The following is a 19,173-nucleotide window of genomic DNA, read 5'->3' as shown; positions in this document are numbered from 1 at the left end:
TACAGCACTGAGTAAAATAAGAAACTCGTGGCAATAAGGATTGATTTGTTACTGGGAGAAGGCATCAAGACAGAAAAATGAAACAAGATTAGTTAATATCAACAGATACTCAAGTATGGCAATATAAATAAATGACTACGGAAAATCAGATGTAGTTCTGAGGTGGTACAACAAGCATGTCTGTTGTATAACAAGACTGAAGAAACAAAACGTTTAAAACTTAATGTTCTCGTCAAAGCCGTATCAAACAGCAATAAGGTGATGTGGGTGGGATAAGATCCCGGATACATACTTTTTTACATTCTGTGAATTTCAATTATAATATTTTATTTTAATATTTTTATTTTTATAGGCATCCTCATTTCTTGCTGAACCAGTGCATGACAGATACTAACAATAATAATAATAATAATAATAATAATAATAATAATAATAATAATAATAATAATAATAATAATAACAATAATAACAACAATAATAACAATAATAATAATAACAATAATAATAATAAAGAAATAAGAAATAGGAAGAGAATCATAAATAAATCAGAGTCCACTCCCACAGCTGGAAGAGTGACCCCTACTTGTGCAAATAGAATGTATTTGAACTGTCTTCTTGACCAGTTACCTAACTCTCTGTGGTCACTCAGTGGTGCAACAAAGCAGAGCTCCCCTCACCTTTGCGACTTCCTCTCCACCTGATCATGTCACCGCAGGTTTGCCTGTTAATATTATTCTCTTGTTCCCATAGCACTGATATGTTATTAGGTACTTTTGCAATATGAGAAGTTAGTGCTCCAAAAGCTTTTGTTTTACATTTATAATAACAGCAAGAATCCAAGCACACTTATTTTATCCATTAGGCACAAATACCTCTTTATAACAGAGACCCAGAAGCACCATCTGGCTAAGTGACTTCAACCATGTCGCACTGTAGGCAAATGGAGGCTGTGGGAATCAAACTCAGGATTGCAGAACAAAGCTGACAAGCAGCTAAAACCCTAATCTTCTATGATAAACTAACAGGTTACTATTAAAACCAATGAACTGGTATACCTGGTATTACTGTAAAGAACAACTCCAGCAGTGTTTTATTGCATGTGATGTGAACTCAGAAACAAGCCTAGCTATAACAATTAGGCAATACTGAATTATTTATATACATTTTAGTCTGCAGATGCATCTTTCACACAGCCATGAAGCAGGGGGGGAATAAGTTGACTCTTTTCAGGAAGAAGCAAAAACCCTATGATTCTTGCTGTACAATAAACTGGGTTTGCAGTTTTAAAAAAAATCGTATGTATTACTTACATATTCTGCTTGTTGCTGGCAGTCTTTTATATAATAATAAAAAGATTTCTTTAAACATTGAAAAACCTAAATCCGTCCATCCACAACCCCTTTTTCAAAATTTTCCACATGCGGTTGGGGTGTCGCTTTAACAGTGACAGTCATCTACACCCAGCAATTATACCCCCGGATGGCTAGCCCTGCTCCGGTAGTTCTTCCACACCACACAGTCAGACACACTCTCATACCTATGGCCAGTTTAGCATGCCCAATCTACCTACTGCATGCCTTCGGAAGGTTGGAGGAAAATGGAGCACCTCGAGGAAACCCATGCAAAAATAGGAGGACATCCATGCTCCGCAAAGAAGGCACCAATCCAAAACTAATACAGTGGTTTTATTCCTTGGTCAAATAATCATTAGAACTACTGTTGTCTGTCCAGGTAACTGCCAGGTTTTAATTAAAATCTATAATCATTATCTCAACAAAATGTTGGTTTATGCAGAGTATTTTCTACAAGGCAATTACTAACAAGTAATAAATATTTTCACATTACCTTTGTCTAATGTCTTAGGGCAGGCTGCTTCAAAGAACCATTCAAATATCTTCTCTGGATTTTCCCTGCAAATAAAAGGGAGATGTGTTTCAAAGGAGAATGATTTGAATAATGCCTTGGGCAGCTGTGCTTCCTTATACAAAGAGGTAAAAAAACAGTAATTAGACCTTACACCATGAAAACTGATGCCTAATCCAGTGGAGAGCAATGTAAATAAACAGCTGTATAATACAATTTAGTACATTTTATTGCATTTTGCAATGTATAAATAACATAATTTACAACAACAAAGATAAAAGTACAACTGAAGCATCAGCAGAAAAGCCAAAATAGAAGTTATGTTCTTACCATAACGTTCCATGTTAGTTGTCTTCTTCTCGCCTTCTTCTTGCTGGATGGGTTCGGAGCCGACCTCGGCTCTGACTCGGCCACTCTAAAAGCTCGAGAGTTGGTTCCACCGGCTCGAGGCTCCCCTTATATCCCACAATGCTAGGCGTGAGTTACCTCAGATCTCGTTTGTAAGCTAGGCCCAGCTTATAATAATAAAAGAATAACTAGAAACAAATTCCACCTCTATAAACAAGGGAGAAGAGAAGGGTGACCTACATCCTGATCCAGGAAAATATGCGCAGCAGCATATACCTAAAGTAAAGAGGTGGTAGAAAGAGAGGTCACAATCAAACTCCTCTAGGTCTGTCCGGGCCAGGGGGAAGGAGGGTGGGGAAGAAGAAGCGAGAAGAAGACAACTAACATGGAACGTTATGGTAAGAACATAACTTCTATATGTTAAGTTGTCTATCTCGCCTTCATTCTTGCTGGATGGGACCGTCCCTAGCACCTTGTCCCGGTGGCCTAACGGAACAGACTCTTGAGAACAGTGGAACCAAAGTTAGCTCTATGCCTAGAAGCTAAATCCAACTTATAATGAGAAATGAAAGTGTGAGGAGTAGCCCAAGTAGCCGCTGCACAAATGGTGTCAATAGGCAGTCTGTCTTGGAAGGCTACAGAAGTAGCCAAAGCTCTGGTGGAATGGGCTTTAGGTTTGTTAGGCAGCTTTTGGTGTCTAATTTCATAAACAAGGGAAATCAGAGATGTTAGCCATCTAGATAATGATACCTTTGAAACTGAAAGTCCCTTTCTGCCTTCTGCATAAGAGACAAACAGCTGGTCAGATTTTCTGAATTGTTTGGTTCTATCCAAATAGTACCTTAACTGACGATGAACATCTAGCCAATGCAATTTTTGTTCAGACCTGTTAGAATATTCTGGAAAAAACACAGGGAGGTCAATGCTTTGATTCAGGTTAGTAGCCGAGGCTATCTTAGGTAAAAAGGACGGGTTGGTTCAAGAAGATACCCTATCCTTATGGAACAACAGATAAGGAGGTCGACAGCTGAGTGCATGAAGTTCTGAAACTCTTCTAGCTGAAGTAATAGCTACCAGAAAGAGTGTCTTCCATGATAGCAATTTTAAAGAACAGGAGGCTGCAGGTTCGAAAGGGGAAGAATCAAAGAACTAAGAACTAAATTTAGGTCCCAAGGAGGAGGAGGATTTCTTATAGGAGGTCTGAGTAGAAAAACTCCCTTCAAAAGGCTTTGCAAAGCTTGTGGGACATTATGGCAGACTCTGAAATGCCCACATGAAAGTTAGAAATAGCTGCCAATTGAACTTTAAGAGTAGAAGGAGATGAACCTGCATGGAAGAGTTCAGCTAGAAAATCAAGGACCATTTGGATGGAAGCAGTGAAAGGATCTATGTCCCTTCCTTGAGCCCAATAGGCTAAACGCTTTCCACTTACTCAAATAAATCTTCGAGTGGAAGATTTATGGGAAGCTATCAAAATATCTCGAACAGAGTGAGATATTTGAGGAAGCCTGGCTAAGGTTGGAATAGGAGGAACCAAGCAGTGAGGTTCAGAGAGGGAAGGAGCGATGAAACTGACCCGACTGATGGATCAAAAGATCTGGAACTAGGTCCAGATGCCAAGGTCGCCCAACAGAAAGTGATGTAGAAAGGGGAACCAAACTTGTCGAGGCCAGTAAGGAGCAATGAGGATCAACGAGGCCTTCTGAGCGATAGCTTTCTGTATCACTTGAGAGATTAGTGGGAAGGAGGAAATGCATACAGAAGTCCCCGGGCCAAACTTGGACTAGAGCGCCTCTGCTGGGCTGGCCTGGTAAAGGGAATAGGGTGAAATAATCTCTGCACTTGCTGTTTTGGGAGTAGCAAAAGGTCGCAGCAAGGCTGACCCCACTTGAGAAAAATTTCTCTCACAACAGAGTCTTTCAGAGACCACTCGTGAGGCATGAGGATAGCTCTGCTCAACTTGTCCGCAATTTGATTGGACTTCCTGGGGATGTGCGTTGCTATCAGAAACCGCTGAGAAGAAATCGCCCATTGCCACAGTCTGAGTGCTTCTCGACACAGGGGGTAGGACCTGGTTCCGCCTTGTTTGTTGATATACCACACTACAGACATATTGTCCGTCTGGATTGCTATCGTTCCCAAGGGAAGAGAGTCTTGAAGGGCTTGCAACACTAAAAGCACTGCTCTCATCTCTAGAACATTTATGTGCAAGTGGCATTCGTCTGGTTGCCATGTGCCCTGGACAGTTCTGCCCTGATAATGCCCCCCCCACCCGATCAGGGAGGCGTCCGTTGTCAAAGTAGCAACCGGAGGGGAAGGAACAAAAGGTCTTCCCAATAAGAGCTGAGGGGAAGACATCCACCACAGAAGATGATTTCTGCATGTTTGCGTGATCATAATGGTGTGGGACATCGGAAGTTGCTGGTATGACCATTGCATGAAGAGCATCCATTGAAGGATTCTCATGTGGAATCTGGCTAATGGAAGCAGAGGTATGGCAGCCATCATAATACCCAACACTTTCAGAACTAACCTGGCTTTGATTCTGTTGCTGCTGAAGAGGAGCGAGACCAGTTTGTGTATGTCTGCTATTCTCTGATGTGTTAGTCTTGCGGACATGTTGACTGTGTCTAGATTTGCGCCTATGAAGGTAATAGTACGACAAGGCGACAAAACAGACTTTTCGCAATTTATTGAAATGCCTAACTTTTGACAAATGCGAAAGGTGTAGTCCCTGGCCATTAGAAGAAGATGCTTGGTGGGAGCTGTGAGGAGCCAGTTGTCCAAATATGGAAACACCTGGAATCCTTGACGTCTCAGGTGAGAAGCTACCACTGCCATGCATTTGGTAAACACCCGGGGGGCAGTGGTGAGACCAAAGGGCAGGGCCCTGAATTGAAAATGACTGGTTCCCAGCCTGAAGCGGAGGAATCTTCTGGAGCGTCTGTTCATTTTTATGTGATAGCACGCATCCTGAAGATCTATAGAGCACATCCAGCTTTTCTTTCCCAATAGGGGGAGGATGGACTGCAGCGTGACCATCCGAAATCTTGTTTTCTTGACTGACTTGTTCAAGATACTGAGATCCAAAATTGGTCTCCAGTCCCCTGTTTTCTTTGGAACTAAAAAGAACCTGGAGTAGATTCCGGATCCTTGTTGGTCTGCTGGAACTGGTTGAATTGCTCTTTTACAAGCAGCTTTGAAATTTCTAAAGCTGCAAGATCCCTTTGAGCGGGTGGAACATCTGGAAGGGATTTTTTTGATTGTCTTGGGATGCGAACGAAGGGAATGGAATAGCCTTCGGAAATGATGGACTGTACCCACTTGTCTTGAGTCAGGGATAGCCAGGCTTCTGGGTACAGTGACAATCTTCCCCCGACTGCCTCCGAAGGTGGGCAGTCGGGCAACACCTCAGGGATGCTGAAAGGGCTTATCAGAGAAGGTTTCTCGATTGCCCTGGTTCTGAGGACCCCCCCTGCCTCTAGGGCGACGTCTACCATTGTTGTTCCCCCCTCTGCCTCTGGCGGGGAACCGACTCTGTGCGTCAGGCGAAGTCCCTTGAGATTGTTTGCGGAACCACATTTTCCCACTTTTCTGGCCTTTGGGGTAAGGCCTAGAAGGAGTAGAAAAACGGACTCCGACGGCAGAAAGAGTCTTGCCATCCGTCTCGCACCTAGTCAAGGTTTCTTTCACTTGAGGACCAAAAAGAGATGATCCATCAAACGGGGAATTAGTGAATGACGTTTTAAAGGGGTCCGCAAAATTGCATAGCCGCATCCAGGCATGCCTGCGTAAGGCCACACCTGTCCCTGCGGCCCTGCTTGCTCCATCAGCCGCATAAGAAAGGAGGTGCATGGAGGAGTTAGCTATGGAGTTCAGGGTAGCCAGCTGAGTGTTCATCTTGTCTTGAAAACCCGCAGCTGTAGGATCCTTCAACATATCACTCGCTTCTTTGATCAAGTCTCTTTGAAGACGAGTAAAATGGCATAGGTAGTTCAGCGAACGCATAGTAAAGGTCGCTGACGAGAACATCCGCTTCCCGTACCTGTCCATAGACCTAGATTCTTTATTAGGGGGATGAACAGGCACTGAAGGATCAGCTAGTTCCTTCTTGGTGGCAGCAGCTACCACCATAGCATCCACAGAAACACCTTTTGTGAGAAATTGTTTGTCAGTTGGTGCTGTTATAAATTTGGAAGGTCTCCTGGGGGTAGGGTCCACTGAATCAGGAGCCGTCCAGGCCTTCTTTGCAAACACCTGCATGAGGGGATCAAAGGGGGGGGACACCCAGGAGGTGGAAGGGCAAGAGCCAAACGCCTCAAGATACACAGATTCATCCTCCGAAGGGTTAAGGGCTGGCCAATTTCCCCTCTGTTTCAGGATCTCTAGAATGTCTGCAAAGAGACATCTTCAGACGGGGAACGGGGAACCCTCGAATCCTCTAAATCTGTGTCAGAGGTGACAGACTCAGGTGAGTCTATGTGCTTCCTCTTACACTTTCTCTTCCTAGGGGGCTCCCCTGCCAATTCAGGGGAGGCCTCGGAAGAGGATGAGATCCCCACAGGGGATTCTTGAGGAGCTGGCTCTCTGCGGTCTGGGATGAGGGAGTGAGTCGACATAACCAAAGGCACCGAAGAGGGAGGGGCGGTCGGAGCCGACTGTGGAGTCGAACAAGGTTCCAACACACTCCGCATGACCTCGAACGCACCCCTGTCTGGCAGAGCCAGAGGTCCCCGCTCCGAGAAGCTGAGAACCTCCCTCGGCACCGACAGAGATGGCTCCGAGGCCGATGTCGGAGCCGAGCTCACCAGCGCCGAAGCACCGAGAGGGAGAGGGGGGTCGGACAAGGGTCCGATGCCACTCACCCCCTCGGAGCCGACGAGGGAAGACCGGCGCCGAGATTCTTCAAAAGAAGAAATCGGAGCCGACGACGGAGCCGAAGACAATTGTATCGGCTCCTACGCTACCACAGTCTCGGTCCTGAGACGCCCCGGCTCCGAGCTCAAAGGAGTCGGAGGAGGAATATTTATAGGAACAAGTTGAGACATCGACTGATGAGTCGGACTCTGGAGCATTTGGGCCAGTGCCTCGGACTTTAAAAGTCGACTCACTACCCTCTGGAGGTCGTGATCTGAGAGCCTCGATGACCTGGAGGAGTGAGATCTGTGGCTCCGTTCAGACAGCAGGGGAGACGCTGGAGCCGAATGAACGGAGCCAAGGGATGGTGACCTCGATCTCTTTCTAGATGTCGGCTCCGATGGTCTGATCGGAGCCGACCCAGGAATCTCTAATACCTCGGCTCCGGCCGGAGCCGAGGGAACCACAGATACTGCAGTCAAAGACTCATCGGCTCCAGCCGGAGCCGATGAAGCAGTAGACTTCGAAGCCTTAGGCCTCGACTCTGAAGCTGGAGCCGAGGTCTTGGAAGCCTTAGAAGGTTTCCCTGATGTCACAGAAAGGGAACCTTCAGGCTTAATCAAACCCCTTAAAATGAGTTTGTTTTTTCTCTCCTGCAGGACTCTAGGGCTGAAGCCATGGCATACAGCACAAGAGTCCTGCAGGTGTAAAGGTCCCAGGCAATACACACAAGAAGTGTGACTGTCTGTCAGAGACATTTTCTGACAGCACGAGTCACACTTCTTGAAGCCTGAGACCTTTGAATCCTTGGACATACTCAAGGAACCGAGGTGTAATCACACACAGAAAACACACACACACAGATTACACTGATAGGGGTCTAAAAGGAATTATTTAACTAAAGGGTAAGTTAAGTTAAAATTCCTATCAAACACATACACACCCTAATGTAAGGGAAGGAAGGGCCCGAAGGCCTAGGGACAGAACTTATAAGTTCTTTAGAAAAAAAGGGGGCTGGATAAAAAGTAGAAGGGATAAGTATCCACTACACTAAAGGGAAAGAGAAAAACACTAAGCTAGCTTAAGTCTAAAGAATTTAAACTAGTCTAACTTTCACTAACCTGGAGCCGGTAGAAAACACACCTCGATCGCTGTAGCGGCAAACGAGATCTGAGGTAACTCATGCCTAGCATTGTGGGATATAAGGGGAGCCTCGAGCCGGTGGAACCAACTCTCGAGCTTTTAGAGTGGCCGAGTCGGAGCCGAGGTCGGCTCCGAACCCATCCAGCAAGAATGAAGGCGAGATAGACAACTTAACATCATATGTTTTTGTCTTTCTTCCCAGCTTGAGTGATTTCAGGGAGTACAAGAGAGAACATGATAGAAACGTATTTTTCTGAGTGCACAGACACACACACGCACAGACACACACACGCACACACACACACACGTATACGCACACGCACACACACACACACACGCAAACACACACACACACACTCTTATCCAACCAAAGGAAAAGCTAACCTACTCTACCTTGCCTGACACTTGTAGTACAAATCGTTCTGCTTTCACTAGTAAACTACACTCTGCTGATACTTTTTTCTGCTGCACTCACAGGATTTGGCTCTGGCCTCCCCCTTTTGCTGACGTCCCCCCTTTTTATCTGCCTTTCACCCTCACCCGCCACTCCTATCTTCTACTCCTTTAAACCAATCAGATTTCCATCTAGCTACCCCCTCCCCCCTGCTGGCCTCCTCCCAGAAGTTACTTCTACCTCCTTTGGACTGTGGCGCCATTTTTGAATCCCTCCACTAAACAGCTACAGCCTCCCCTCTCTGGTCATGCGGTCCGGGATGCCCTTCTTGCACGCTGGTAGGTTTACTTAACATAGTTGTTTTAAGCTGTATATATTCTATTTGTATTATTTTTACTTGCAAAATGATTATCTTGCTTGCAAACTTCGTCCAAATGCCTGTATACATGTCTTTCTAAATTTATGTTGGGATATTGCTGTCTCTCCCTACTGTGCTTTAAATCCTGCTTATTTATATCCACCACTGTTTTCGATAGCATGCAGTTTTATAGTACAATAATGCTGCCGCTGCTGCTGTGCTTACACTAGCATACTGACCCTGAGAGCAGCATACTGAGTTGTGCAACGTTATCGTTTCTAAAGAAAGACCCGGCAAACGGGACCGCGGTTGGTGTAAAACCTGTAAAACCTGTCCCATTTAGGCTCTGCTACTATTTTTTCTTTTTGGTGTGCGCAATAGGCCACCTCATGGCTTTCTTAGTGAATTTAACAAATACAGCTATAAAACAGAAGCATGCATACAAGAAGTGCATCTTAAAACGCCTGTTCATTCAAGAATTTTACCGCACGATCCCTCCGGCTCAGCTGATATCTATCCTTCCTTACAATTGAGTGCCTACAAGAGCCTTTGAAAGCACCATGACTTTCTAAAGTGCATCAGCTATTTTCTCCTCTTAGTGTGTACACAAGACCGCCTCCTAGCCCATAGCGTTATTATTAACTAATACTACATTAACTAAAACGTGCCTACAAATAAGCGCTTCTTTTGAATGCCTATTCTTTAGAATTCTACCGCGCTTACCCTGTGGCACAGGGGATAGTCTGATCACATCATATTTTACTACGCTAACTTATAAGCATAGCTGTTACAGTAGCTCTGCGCCTGGTGCCCGAACAAACTATTAAGGGCACATTCTGATTCTGATTATTAGTCTTCACATTTTTGCACGCATGAATGCGTTACTAGCTCCATGCCTTCCTAAAGCTCAATGCAGAGTGCTTATTCTTATCTCTTCTATCGTGCTTCCCCACAGGCGCAACTGATATTTTCTCCTTGCATTTTGTGTCTAATTAGCTTATAATAGCTCCTTACCATTTACAGGCGCATCATAGAAAGCTTGCTCACATTGAATTCCACCACTCTATTTTCATTGTCACCTTAATTGTATTAAGTGCGTAAAAAAGCTCTATGTGATTTACTCAAACTTTTTTGATGCTGTTACTGTATAACATTCTGCACTGATGTTATTTTATTTGTATAACTTTCTGTACTGATGTTATATATTTTGACTTCCCTGCATTAGATTACTTTTTATATTTTTGGTGATATTCCCTGCTCTGGAATCACTTTTGTAGCTTTTCAAGGGATATGCTACTCTTACTTTCCGCTGCTCTCCTTCTTCTAGCTGCCACTACTCTCCACTATCTCTCTCCGTCTCTCCTCATCACTAATGACACAAGCCTTACCTGTTTCTCTAACCTATTCTCTAACTACTGCACTCTGCTACACAATTCTGTCCTTCACATTTCTACTCCTCTCCCTTTCTCCCTTCCTTTCTCTCTTTTCATCACCTGCAATTCATAGGTTCATAGGTTCATACTAGGCTATCTGCCCTAGGGCATATATAAGCCTAGCCAGAGTGTATTTGGCTTTCGCCACCCATTTTAAATGAATTTTGCTATGCCCTTTTCCGAGGTTAGTATGCTGTGCCTCTGTCTAACAGTGACACAGAAGTGATACCCGGCCTAAACCTACGATCTCCCATCCACTCATCAAAATTCCTCTTGAAGAGAGTCAATGAGGGACTCTGCCTAACCTGGACTGGGATTTTATTCCAGAGTGAAGGGAGCCTCTGGGTTATGAATCTGTCCCTCCAGCATGTCCTATTTATCTCAGTGCTGAGGTTCAAGTTTCTCAAGCGCGTAGCTCGATGGGATTTGGATTTTCTGAGGTGCAGCATGTCCATTAATTCCGGGTTGGACGTGGCTTTCTACGTCAGGCACAGATCGCCTCTGAGCAGGCGGTATGCCACTGAGTAGAGCTGGAGTTTCTTTAACCGGGCAGCATATGGCATCTGTTTGAGCCCTTTGATCCTCTTGGTGAGGTACTTTTGGGGTCTAATATTGGTATTGTCTCTCTTTCTCCTACAGTACTATAGCCCTGGTTCCTCCCTCCCTGCATTTAAGTACAAAGGAATACCTCTGACTAATTCCTGAAGACACCTTGAATCCCAACTGCTTGCCTGGCACATTGGAAACTTCCATTAAAGGAGACCCCTTACAGGATTTGAGTTAACGTATGTGCTTAAAATAAGGAACTTAATTACTGTATACTTGCTGTGCTATTTGTTTAGTCAGGAGTCTGACCTCCTTGTGTGTGCTACGGCAGCCCTCCGCAGACTGGTCTACCCCTTCCAATTTCTCCCCTACCTTGAATTTACTTCTAACTCTCCTTAACCCAGAACTTACTTAAACCTACTACGGGTTTGGTCTTCCCCTGCTACCTATTACATTTTCCACCACTAGATGGCAGTCTCTGCCCATACAACCCCCAGTTTAACAGTTCATTCCCAACTGGTTTTTAGTTTTTCCACTAATAAGCTGGCTGAGATCTAACATCTCTAAACTGTAAATATCTTCTTTCAACTTGCACAATCCCTCTTGAAAAGCTAACCTACTCTACCTTGCCTGACACTTGCAGTACAAATCTTTCTGCTTTTGCTAGTAAATTACACTCTGCTGATACTTTTTTCTGCTGCACTCACAGGATTTGGCTCTTCCCACTCCGTTCCCCTACCCTTCCCCCAATTCCCACCCACGCCCAGTGCTCTTAACTATATTCTCACCTTACCACACACCCTCAGCTTAATCAGCCAATCCTCATCCTCTCCTCATTACCCCTCCCTCACATAACCCTCCCACATACACTCCTACAGTTGCAACCCTCCCTTATACTTTCCCCCTCTCTTCTCCAATTCCAATACTACTACAAACTTTACTACACACTCCCATACTTCCCATAATACCTCTATTATTTTACAACAGATTAGCCCCAGTCAGAACACTCAGTTTCCATTATAATCCGTACTTCTCTCTCTCTTTCTCCTCTCTGACATGGTCTCCTTACAACATCAAATCCTCCATACCCCCTACCTCCTACTTCTGCTACTAATTCCCTTATACCAAGCCACTTCTTATACCTCCCTTGCCTATCCAATTCTACCAACGAAAACAACCTCTAAACCTTCTCCCCTGTATCCTCACTCTTTCTTTCATTTCCACTTTATCTCCCCTTCCCTCATTCAATCCAACCTTCTGCACCTTTTCCATCCTAAAATCTTCTCCACCAAAGCCAAAATAGTGCCACCAGCTCCAATCTATAATCTTCCCAAACCTACTCCTTACAAGCCAAAATGGCTAAAGGATGTCTCCTTTAACAAACTATTCCTAGTAGGTGACATCCACCCCAACCCCGGTCCCTTTACCTGTAACAACTCCAACCCCATAACTATTTCCACCTCTGATAATACCCTAAAGTTCTTCACAATAAACGCTCAGAGTCTTAGAAATAAATCTCACCAATTCCACACCTGGTTAAGCCATAACCAACCTGACATCCTAGCCATCACTGAAACCTGGCTCAAACCCTCCATCTCTGATTCAGAAATTCTGCCCCCTGGATTTCATATTATCAGAAATGACCGTGTAAGTAAAAAAGGTGGTGGCACCACCTTAGTCTATTCTCACATAATCTGATAATCTAATCTGCTTACCCTAGTACCCCTCCAAATTCCTATCCCCCAATTCAAGAACACTGAACTACCGCTGGACTACTAAAACTAAACAAGCAGAAAAACATTTGCTTCATTGCCCTCTACATCCCTCCTGGTAATAATATATCAATACTTGAAGAAATTCTCCTATGGGCTTCCACAAAACTTACCTTTGAGACTTGCATCTTAGGAGATGTAAATATTGATTGGAACAAACTCAGCATCCCCTCTCCTTCCCTATCTATCAACCTTTACAATTTTACTCAGACTATCCTCTCTATCACCCGACCTAACAAAATTAATCCCCTTGGATCCACCTTAGACTGGATCCTAGCCTCTAACCCTAATAAAATAACCAAATCTGGCACAATTCCTGATACCATTAGTGACCATCTACCAGCCTTCATCCATCGCTCCACTAGCTCTTCTCCACACCAACATCAATATATCCTTACTCGCAACCTTTGCAACTTCAACTCTACTACTTTCTCAAAAATAATCAAACAAATGAACTGGCATATTCTCAACACCCTTTCCCTTGATAAAGCTATAGACCACTTCAACTCTGTCTTTCTTGAAACTTTAAACTCCATAGCCCCCCTTAGAAATAAAAGAATCAAAACTAACACAATTCCCTGGCTCTCCAAAGAGACCAAACAAATAATGCACCAAAGGGACAAACTGTGGAAACTTCACCAAAAAAACAATTTACCCAATACCTTGCTTCAATATAAACAGCTCCGTAACCTCTCAAAAAAGCTAATCAACAAGGACAAAAAAACGACTACACTAAGCTCCAGTCTAATAACTATAATAACTCAAAACAATTCTGGAAGACAATAAACTCACTTCTCCATCCAGGCTCAAAAACTAATCCATGTCCCAACCCAAGTAAAACTGACCATCAACTAGGTTCTGAATTCAATTCCTTTTTCATCAAAACCATTTCTTCCCTCACAAAATCTTTTCCCAACAATAACCCAGCTACCTCCCCTCTAACCTTCCAAATAACCTTCCTCCTCTATTCGAGCTTAAATCCGTCTCCACAACTCTCATAAAAAACTCTTATTCAAACTTAAGCCCTGCTCTAACGCACCCAACAACATTCCCTCATCCTACCTAAAACATGCCGCAGATGGCATTGCTCTCACAATCAGTATCATTATAAACAGATCAATAAAAGAATCCTATGTCCCTGAACTCTGGCGCTCAGCCTTCATTCTCCCACTCCATAAGGGAGGAAAAAATACCAGCATCTCAAATTTCCACTCAATTGCCTTACTATCCCCTATTTCTAAAATCCTTGAAAAGTGCATCCACCTCCAACTTATGCCATGCCATTCCTGACCCAAAACAATCTCCTCACACCTACTCAGCATGGCTTCCACCCCGGCCACAGCACCATAACTGCCCTAATTTCTTTCTTAGATACTGTCAACCAAGCCCCTGATTCAGGACAGCTAGTTTCTACTGTTTTTCTTGATCTGTCCAAGGCATTTGACACTATCTCCCATAACCATCTGCTCTGTCATCTCTCAAATCTTTACATCTCCCCTAAAACTCTATCCTGGTTCTCCAAGTATCTATCAGACAGATCTCAAGCTGTCAAATGGAAAAACTCCATCTCTTCCTCCTTACCCACCCCCACTGGTGTCCCACAGGGATCCATCCTGGGACCTATGCTATTCAACATCTTCATAAATAACTTTCACACTGCTATTCCTGAAACCAAAATCATTCAATGCGTGGATGACTCAAACTTAGTCTGCTCTGCCTCTAACCTCTCTGAATTCCTCTCTAAACCCAAACTGCTTTCTCAAAAACTGAAAACTGGATGCACCAAAACCACCTCTCTCTTAATGCTAGCAAATCCAAAAGTCTACTATTCCCACCCACTAAGAAATATTCCTTCAATAAAAATGACTTCAAAATCCTTAGCCAAACCAACACACTTATAGAAGTCGTCCCCTCCGCCAAACTGTTAGGTATAATAGTTGATGAACACCTAAAGTTCGATTTACATGTACAACAGAACATTAAAAAGACCCACCAAAAGCTAGGTATGCTGTATAGGAACAACCACTTTCTCTCCAACTCCACAAGGCAAACTCTGCCCTCTACTTTTTTCCTTCCTTCCTTACTATATGGTGCTCCTCTCCAAACCAACCTGTCCTCCTCTACTACCTCAAATCCTTCCTTACTATATGGTGCTCCTCTCCTAACCAACCTGTCCTCCTCCATTACCTCAAATCCTTCCTTACTATATGGTGCTCCTCTCCTAACCAACCTGTCCTCCTCCATTACCTCCAAACTAGAAAGCTGCTATAATAAAATCTCTAAATTTGCCTCCAAATCCAAAAATTCCACTCACCACTGCCTCACCCTACAAGCCCTGAACTGGCTAGAACTTCTAAACCACCTAGATTACCTACAACACTCTATAGCACATACACTCATATTTCAGCCTACAAAATGTCCTGCTCTAAATAATATCCTTCCCCCCATATACCCAACAGAACCCTTAGATCTGAACATCAGAACTTAATAGCTATCCATAAACCCAAACATCCTGCTGGCCAACTGCTCCTCTCCTATGCTTTAGGCAAAAAATGGAATTCCCTTCCTCAATCACTAAGAAGCACCCCAAACTATGAAAATGTCAAAACCCATCTTTTCATTCACCTGTCTAGTAAACGGAAATGCCCCTGCCTTCTCCCTACTTAAGCTCTGATTACCTTAAGCCTTAAGAGTCTCCCCCTTCCAGCACATAATCCCTCCTTACTGAAGCTTCGATCACTTCAAGCCATAAGAGTCTCCCACTGACACATAATCTCTATATACCTCCCTCAGACATATTCTTTCATCTCTATCAAATCTCCCTGCACTCTCCTGCGGCTTTATTCCTCTCCTTACTTCTTCCACTACTACAGCTATTTTTGCTCAACAAAACTTGTAAATATTGTAAATATAGAGTACTCCTTTCTACTCTAATATATGCATGTAAAGCATATCCACAATTTCTCAAATTCCTGTAATTTCTCACTACTTATCAAATATCTATACAACCTTAACACTGAGTTTCAAGAAATTTCTGCTAACGTTTACTCAATGAAAAAGCTTATCTTAATCAGTTCTAAAGAACTGTTTTTGGTACTAGGTTGTACCTCCTGTAATCATATTTGTAAACTGCTAATGCATTCTCAGACCTTGCTTGTATTTCTTGTAAATCCTGTATGTAAACTGTTTCTTTTTAATGCATTCTCAGAGCTTTTCTCCCCGGTCCTCCACTGAAAACGGGCCATGTTGACCCAGTGGACTTCCCCGGTAATCAAACTGGAAATAAAATAAAATAAAAATAAAAAAAGTTATAAGATGAGGTATCTGTGCTGAAATACAGATATATTATGTAAGTGTCCTATCCATGTCTTGCCATGTAGTGTTTCTCTGCCATTTAAATTAGCAATACTCCAACATTTCAGTTGTAGGTTCATGTCTCACTAATCTTAAATAACCCTGCAACAGATCTCCTAAACTAAATACACCACTCTGTGTAGATGACCATGTATTTACCCAGTCCAATGGCAATTTGAAAGCTTTACAAAGCCAGCTCCAAAAAGATTTTATTTACTATAGAACTGGCTACCAGAGAAGAAAATGTTAATTAATTGCAAAAGTTATTTTCCACACCCTTTGGCATGTCACCAAATATATCAGGCTCCCCTACGTTAGTGATAATGATCCTTTGGGAACCCCTCTGTTCCAGGTAAACCATCGGAAACACTTAGGTTGGTTCTAGATCAAAACCTAACATTCGCATTATGTATGGTGATTTTAACAAGGAAAGTTATGCAGTATCTAAAACTTGCCTACATTTTTATGTCATTTAGTCAAATCTGACTCTTTGTGACCTCAAGGATTTTAGCACACTAGACCAGTCTGCCAGCAATCGCTTCTTTAAGTTCTTGGAAATTCACACTCATTACTTTATTAATGGTGTCTGCCCATCATACTTTCTGTTACCTCTTTCTTCAGCCCATGTGCTTTTACGAGCTTTTTAACCAAATAAGCTGATGCACCTAATAGGTATGTTAATCCCACAACTGGAGTAATGCCCAGTTATTTTAAATGCTTCCCAAAACCCTTTAATCTGCATACAACAACCCATAAAAACTGTCACTTCAGAACATTTTCTCAACCCAGGGAACATCACTGCAATACTATAAGCAAAACAAACTGGCATCCTGTAATAGTGTGAGGTGCTTTCAGATTCAGTTTATTTACATACAAAATCATCAATTCAAATCACTGCCTACCTTTTCAAACAAAAGTCTTTCAAAGGTCAGCTACATACTCCCAGTGCTCTATACAAACAGTAATGCTGGACAGGGTAAGTGTTATTAGGTGGTCTAGCAGGGCACAGTGACTGGACCCCTGGAAGGCTTTATTTCCCAAATAACATACACACACACACACACACACACACACACACACACACACACACACACACACACACACACACACACACACGGGAGTGCTACAGAATCCTGAAAGCCCAAAATCCTGAAGACCAAAATCCTGAAAGTTCAAAATACTGAAAACTCAAAATCCTGAAAACACACAGGATACCAATACTCACTATATTCCATCACAAGTACATACAGAGACATATTACCCTTCAACTATATGCAGGGGGGCAAGCCCCCCTACACATCCCCTGCTACTTAAATATATCAACTCCGAGATTGCACTTCACTACACTAAATGCAATCTTGGAGTTGATATATTTAAGTAGCAGGGGTGTGGGGGGTGCAGCCCACCAGATGTGGGGTGCAGGGGGGCTTGCCCCCCCGCTTATACTTGGAGAACAGTAATATAGTTTGTGTTTTATTTGTTTCTGTATGTACTTGTGCTGAAATATAGTGAGTGTGTGTACCCTGTGTGTTTTCAGGATTTTGAGTTTTCCGGATTTTGAGTTTTCAGTATTTTGAGTTTTCAGTATTTTGAGTTTTCAGGATTTTGAACTTTCAGGATTTTGGTCTTCATGATTTTGGGCTTTCAGGATTCTGTAGTGCTCCCACACACACACACACACACACACACACACACACACACACACACACACACACACACACACACGCACACACACACACACACACACACACACTCAGAAGCACAGACAGACACACTCACACACATATACATAAAAACATTCACATGTGGGCATGTTCAGCAGTTACAACCACTTAGTTGAGTGAATGAGCGAATGCCCCTCTGATGTCTCCTTGTGATCGAACGAATGAAAACAATCATAGAATGCAAGGCTTCGTAATGCTCCCTCTGCGTGTTAACTGTCCCTGATTTTGCAGCATTGTTTTGTTCTGTCCCTCATACGATATTTGATTTGTAGGTAAATCACTGAGGATTAACATCAGTCAATTATGGCCTACATTAGAGATTCATACTTTCTATTGTTTATGTAATACATGTGGTGGACTGACTGTTGCAGTCAAAAGTCATTAGCATGTTATGTGTGTGCGTCTTTCACTGATGCTTTCTGTCTGTGTCTCTCACTCTCTCTCACACACAAGCATAGATGTACACTTACCAGTGCAGACACACGCACACACACACACTGTCATAAGCATGTCACTTTTTCTTCTTTTTTTTTAATTTTACACTTGCTAAACAGCAAAGGGCTGTTTAGTGAGTGTAAGAAATGCAGACACTTGCTTTTTTCTTTCTGAGTTTCACATCAGCGTGATATCCTGCCATGATGCAGTGGCTTTGTTTTTACCAAGCATTACCAGTACATTAACATCCTGCTGGAGGAATATTTTACATCAAAACTATATAAAGTGTATATAGTAATAAAAAAAATACAAAATAATTAAACGGCCCATTTTTAAAGTGCAATAATGCCCTCCAGGCTGTGTGTGTGTGTGTGTGTGTGTGTGTGTGTGTGTGTGTGTGTGTGTGTGTGTGTGTGTGTGTGTTGGTTACGTGTAGACATTAAATATTCAAATAATTTATAATTTGAATCCAAAATATTTCTCCCAGCAATAATTACATATGCTACAACAAGTATGAAACATTAAACAGCGGAACATTCATTCTCCAATCAGGGTGAAAATGTACAGGTCAACAGGTCACCCGTTCTCTAAAACTGATTAGTCACTTGATCTGCACAGACATACATTTAGTAACTTAATTAGTGAAAAAGAGTTTTCAAAAACAGTACCTGCTGCCTGAAATACTATACAGCTGGAAACAAGAAACTCAGAAATTTACCTCACCTTTAGATTAAACCTCAAGCCTTATCTGAACCAAAAATTTGCATATCATTGTTTTAATGTCAGCAGCTAATATTCCTAACACTGAATCCATTCTCAGTTACTCACCAAACCCTTTATTCACCAACTCACATCTTGTTGATCTTTATACAACCTAATACTCTTTGCAATTAGTAGTAAGGCTTTAAACTTATTATGTTCATAGGTTATAGGTTCATAGGTTCAT

At 42.8% G+C, this 19,173-nt stretch overlaps 1 protein-coding gene across 3 annotated transcripts in view; it reads right to left on the bottom strand.

The window, feature by feature from the left end:
- The window catches only part of LOC122790092 (DENN domain-containing protein 1B-like), a 1,285,568-nt gene that overhangs the window by 961,355 nt on the left and 305,040 nt on the right, over positions 1-19,173 (bottom strand). For all 3 annotated transcript variants that reach the window (XM_044057656.1, XM_044057657.1, XM_044057658.1), the window contains exon 2: positions 1,846-1,910. In XM_044057656.1, coding sequence (XP_043913591.1) covers positions 1,846-1,910 — 65 coding nt within the window. The remainder of the gene's footprint in view (positions 1-1,845; positions 1,911-19,173) is intronic.

Source organism: Protopterus annectens, chromosome 15.part0 (assembly GCF_019279795.1).
Source record: "Protopterus annectens isolate FY-2018-M chromosome 15.part0, PAN1.0, whole genome shotgun sequence".
NCBI classification, from domain to species: Eukaryota; Metazoa; Chordata; order Ceratodontiformes; family Protopteridae; genus Protopterus; species Protopterus annectens.
This window is presented reverse-complemented; position numbering and strand designations above follow the sequence as displayed.